Raw genomic sequence first — 6,000 nt, 5'->3', positions numbered from 1 at the left:
ACCCTGGGTAAAGCCTTGGTATTAATATTTAAAATTCTTCTGACCGCTCTCTGTTTTAATTAGCAAGCGGAAAACTCCTTGGCCTGTGCCAGGAAAAAAAATAAAGTCCTTAAGATCAAAGTGGGCTCTAATTCACATTTCTGCTTGCCACGTTCAAAGGCGTCTGTTGGTAAAACAAGTGGTGTATTTGATGGAGGCAGCAGGACATAATCCGTCAGCTGCAAAAGGTGAGTGCTTGTGTCCTGAGCGAAGCGATCCCATCTCAGCGTGGCTAAAGGCAAGGGAGAGCGCTGGGCAGTTCTGCCAGTACATCCACAATGGCAACTGTAGGCTCCCTATGGGACAAAAAATATCCTCACCTTAAATCTTACTGTACACGTATCTACAGGGTAAATAAAACATTCAGGATCTTCTACCAAATAAAAAGAAAACCCATGAAACAATAGCTCAAGGGGAAGCGTCAAATTCTTCTGCTGTATCCCCAAAGGAGTGGGAGAAAACATATTTGTTTTGTAAAAGGAGGTGACTTGTGAAAGTGAGACACCCCCAAACTGAGTCACCTGCAAGTACCCCCAGTGCTGGATTCATCTGGGCGCAGAACAAGGGTTGAACGAGGGAAATGCCACTCTCCTCGGGGAAGGACTCACTGCTTAGAAACACGGATCTGGAAATGGAAACCTCAGAGCTGTATTTAGGCGCAAAGCTATGGCCACCAAAATGACTCTGCCGGCCCCAACTACATTTTGCAACATACCACACTCTCCCTGGTCCTACGTTTCTTCTGCATCATGACGAGGATTCACAACCCTGATGCTGATGTAGAGACCTGGGCCCTGCCTCCACTCTGTGTTAAAAGTATTAATGGAAAAAAAAATCCTACACAAAGTGAATAGCCTGTTTAAGCATCACCGATTTTCTTGCCGTCTGTCTCTTTGTGCATTGTCAATCCACACCCACACCAGGACCACTTGTCCAGAAATATTTTCCTCTGGCACAGCTGGAAATGGAAGCATTTTCACACAAGCTGTCCTGAATTTTTAATTCGCCAAGCACAGGGCCGAGCTCAGACCACAGCAGACCTCTCTGCCTGGGATGTCAACAAGCAATCCGTACTGAACAAACGCAGAATCACAGTGACCTGGGCAAAAGGAAGGGAAACTCTCAAAGAAGAAGGGGAACAACTCAACGAGGTTTCTGAAAATTAGTTTTGAGTCTTACTAACAATTCTCAGAAACGTCCCATTTAAGATGGCTGGGGTAAAGGGTTCCAGGTCTGCTATGAGGTGTAGGAAGTTACTAGGAGAACAGGTTGTCCACATTATGGAAGGCATCTTGGTTCTCATTGTGGTTGAGAAGTGATGAGGAACATGGAGCTTCTTGATCAAACAACAGAAACCTGTTTTTTCTCAGAGCAGCCTTCCCTGGAGAGCTGTCACCTGCAGAAGGCAGAACTTCTGAGACTATCCTGGAGACCCAGGTGTGAGAGAATACAAGGAAGCTTTTAGCTTCAGCAGTGAAATCACTCCATCTATGCTGAAGCAGTTCTGATGTTTTACTCATCTTCCTCATGAACTGAGATAGCATCACATATAAAAACTAAAATTGTGTCATTGTAGGCACTCTTTGCTGTTATTGCTAGTTCTCTAAAAGATCAAAATTCCTATATGCTTTCACGCGCTCCCGGGTGGAAGCATCTACTACACATGAACCCAGCAAGTCTGCACTGATCTCAGCCTTGTGCTAGATTTAAAATGATTCTGTAACAAAACAAAACAGAACAAAACAAATCCTCTCCTTTAGTGGATCTCAGTGGTAGATGCCAACACCTTCATCATCACCTTCAACAAGGACTGGGAATGAGCGATGAAGGTCTGCAATGGGAGCAGTCTCACGTGGCCTTAAGCTCAGCCGAAAGATGGCAGGTAAAGGATATTAACCGGTTTCCATCAAAAAAGGTAAGAGAATGACTGCAACCTTCACTTTGGGATTTTGACATGTATCTTAGTCACGCCAGAATGTCTTGGCTTTGGAGGGGAAAACTCTAGATCTGGACTGCTGAGTTCTGCTGCTCCTGAAGCAGCTCTGCTGGCCAAAGGCCAAGGGTGGCAGCAAAAGCTGGGATGACAGGGGCACATCCCTGCCTGCCGGCTCCCTCGGCAGGAGCAGCACTCCCCTGGACGCCCAGGGAAGGTGCGGTCCTGGAGAAGAAGCAAAAGGAAGCACCCAAGGGCAGTAAACAGAGCTCATGAGACAGAGGGGTGGACAGGGGACACAGACGCTGGGATGGGTAGAGCTGAGAAAAGGATGAAGATCCAGGAGCAACTGGGGCGAAAGGCTGCTCTCTGACACAGGGAGCATGGGGGTCTGGGTGCAAGGTGGGGACTACAGCCACAAGGCGAGTGAGATGCCCAGTAAGGGCAGGGCGGTAAGAGTGACACGGATGGCAATGAACTCTCCAGAAGAGCCGTGCATGCAAACAGCCTCAAGGAATGGTGAAAAAATTGCCTGCCACAGGTGTATTTACTCCTGACTCCTGGAAGCCATGGATGAGGCAGCAGCACACCCTCCCGAGATGCCTGCAGGGAGCCACACAGTCTTACTGCGCAGCCTCCCTAAGGACACCCAAACCTCGACGAACGAACAGTGGTGTTTCAGGTTGACCCACCACTTCCTACCACCTCCTGTGCAAGTTCCCCCCTGGATTCCTCTTTGCAAAATCAACTTCTTTAGCAAAAAGTTTAACATCATTAGATACCCATCATATGATCAAACAAATAAAGAGCCGTGCCCCATCAGGTGGTGGGAAGTCATATGAGGCCCAACCATCTGGCCACATGGCAGGCAGGGCTGGAGGCGTGCAGCGTCTCACTGCCTTCGTAACAGGCTATGTGGCTTTCTCTGCTTAAAAAAGAAACATTAAATAACGTCAACCCATATTGCATAATTACAATTACCCATGGAAGTACAGAGCTGAAGTTATCGCTGAACTGTTTTGGCGTTACTTCTTCACTTACACTGAGTTAAGATGTTATTTTGCCACAAGGATGTACAATTTAAATGCTCTTTCATGTTCCTGGTGTTGCCCTACCACCACGTATTCCTTCACTTACGACTCCAGATGGCTTATTAACAGCAAAGACAAAATTCACTTTTTCAAGCAGCAACTTTTTATTACTGGGAAAAACATGAGGACTTTATTTATTTTTTTCTCTTACATATACTTGACATGAATAAAAATAATTTAAAGATTTTAAATTTCTTTTTATATTACATGAAAATAACTCGAAACAAGGACTGTGAATTTTAGAAGCAAGAAAACAGACAAAACTGTTGTTTAGCTGCTGAGATGTAGTACTTGGGTTTTTTTAACTAAAATAGAGAAACAATCACAATTGTCATTCCAGTGAAGAAAATTAATCATCTATAAAATATCTTTATGTTTGAGAATGGTATATAGTTACACTAAAAAGTATTCATAATATAATGCGTGAGTTCTAACATATTACCTAAAATATATAACTTCTCAGACTTTACAAGGTCAAATATTTTAGATCATATTCCAGTGGAAAAACACTACAAACCTATTACAACCCTTTTAAAGTTATTGTTGAATTAAATTTTATTTCCTTTTGAGGAATTTTAATATAGTATTTTAAACAATAAAATATTGCATACAAACTAGCCTCCAGCACTTTATTCACACTAACTTGGACTTGCTCTTTTAAAGGATGAAGCACCTTTAGTAACAATGATAAAGCATCACTGTTACAGCAGCTGATGAAGAAGCAGATTTTGGGCACAGATTGGTACAATTTCCATGACATTTCTGTAAATCTGATAAAAATTACTGTACATTCCGTAATAAGAAATTAAACTAATGGGAATTAAAATATGCTTAAGGCTGGGGTAGGATTACAAGTGTTACAAGACAAAGATTCTATTACTCCAATTCATATCATCTGACAAAGACTTCCAAAAAACCAGATTTTTTCTTTCTTTCTTTTTAATATACATGCAACCTACTCCTGTTTCCATTCCCTGGCTTACCTCATCGCTTTTCAGTTGAATAGTTCATATTTTCATTAAGTTCTAGGGTAACGGACACCATTCAGCATCACCTGAATGAATTCTAACAAAAAAGCATAAAAAGCAGTTAGCACGTCAAGGTCTCGCTTTAGAACACAAACCTTTAGCTACAGAAATACGCAGGGTAAAAACGAGATGGAATTTTCGTAGGTCGTTTGCCCTGAGTACCACATTACATTGGATCTAACTGTCTCAGTTGCGGCTGGCTGATGGACTGACAGAAAACCACTCTTCACCCGAGTACAAGGCAAAAATACTATTTATACGATCATCAAAACTGTTCTCTTGTACCAGTGTAACCTCAGGGGTCAGTTGTCTTTTAAAGAAATGCCTGAAATGCTGGCTGGCGTTGCAGCTTGACGAACAACCCAATGCCATCTAACACGAGAACGTCAAGCCCTTTAAAAAGAAACATTTAATTTCAGGATATTTGGGAGGGGGGTTTTTGTTTTGTTTTGTTTTGTACTGGGCTTTTTTATTTTTGTAACTGTCTGCTGTTTCCAGCACCATTTCAGAAGCTGGAATGTTTCATTCCTTCCTCTGCCGGTTTTGTCATTTTCCACTTGGCAGATGCTGACCACCACACCCTGCTGCTCCGCATAGCGCAGCAGTCATCGGTGCTGCCTTTTTGTTTTCCTTGTCCGTATTGTCAGTGGGATTTAAAGCCCTGGAATGTGATTTCTGAATTAATTGTGCATTTTCTTTTCCTGAGGAATGCCTTATTTTGCAACCATAGCTGTATAAAATAATGAGTGGGTGGTGGCTCTTTTGAGATAAATCAGCAACACAATTTAGAAAACCAAGAAGGTATTTTCACCCAACTGCAACAGATCAGGTAAAATTTTGGACCTAAACTAGGCCAATTGTCTTCCTTTCTGAATTAAGAGTTACTTCTAGTTTTATCAAGAATATTCTACTGGTACGAACTACAGAATTTTTGAAATTATGATGCATATTTATGTTTTACTTCTCTAAATATATTACTCATTTGTTTAATTCATTCAGGAATCTACCATACTGTCAACCAACTACAGCAATCCAGAAATATTTTCTGCTTATGGAAGGGGCTTCATCACTAAGCCACACCTTCCTACCAAGCTTCAGTATTTTTGATTGGTAAAAAGCATTTCTCATTGAAATAATACTGAAGTGGAGCCCAAGCCCTCCTCCATATATATGACTTTTCAGGACAAAACGCTGATCACATTCAATGCCAAGATATACTGTCGTTTTCAAGACCTCTCCAGCGGTAGCTCTGGTGGTACAACAGTGTATCTTGGGTCAAGCTTAGGTGTGAAATCCTTGAAGTTCTTAGATGCTTCAGTACCAAATACATCTAAAACTTTCCTGTTCATGAGAGCAAACCTGAAAAAGAAGAGACATGACAGTGTGAACAGGTTACTCATTCACTTCTGAAAAAATACAATTGTTGTTAAAAATATTTCATTTCATGAAAGACAACCCAAATTTTTCAAATACAGGCTTCAGCCTCCACTGTCCAGAGATGGTAAGTTTTTCATCTTGGGCAATAAAGATTTTTGAAAAAATACATCTGACATATCTCATTAATAACGCTTTGTGTAGATACACTTTATATAACACAACTTGTGAAACGGAGCAGAGTCCCCTTCTACTTTTTACTCCACCAGAAAGGTCAAACCAAAACATACTCTTGTTCTCCCTCGCCCCAGCAGAGCAAACTGGGCATGCCTGCCCAAGGCTAGGCAACCATTTTATTGGCGTTACAAGCTATTTCCATTTCTTTGCTCTTCAAAATTGTGCAGTGAAAGACCTACGAAATGTCAAAAGAAACCACCTTTATGGAGAGAGTGTCAAAACTACTATTACAGCGATTTGCTTCAGATAAAAGAAATGAGCAGAACAGAAATTCTTTCCCCTCCTCTCTTTTAGCTAA

General features: G+C 41.7%; 1 protein-coding gene across 1 annotated transcript in view; it reads right to left on the bottom strand.

Moving 5' to 3' along the window:
- Positions 1 to 3,995: 3,995 nt before the first annotated feature.
- The window catches only part of TMEM135 (transmembrane protein 135), a 188,653-nt gene continuing 186,648 nt past the window's right edge, over positions 3,996 to 6,000 (bottom strand). Inside the window, exon 15 of the mRNA XM_037376696.1 lies at positions 3,996 to 5,450. Within this exon, the coding sequence (XP_037232593.1) occupies positions 5,318 to 5,450 (133 nt within the window). The 3' untranslated portion in view covers positions 3,996 to 5,317. The remainder of the gene's footprint in view (positions 5,451 to 6,000) is intronic.

This window comes from Falco rusticolus, chromosome 2 (genome assembly GCF_015220075.1).
Source record: "Falco rusticolus isolate bFalRus1 chromosome 2, bFalRus1.pri, whole genome shotgun sequence".
In the NCBI taxonomy this organism is placed as follows: Eukaryota; Metazoa; Chordata; class Aves; order Falconiformes; family Falconidae; genus Falco; species Falco rusticolus.
This window is presented reverse-complemented; position numbering and strand designations above follow the sequence as displayed.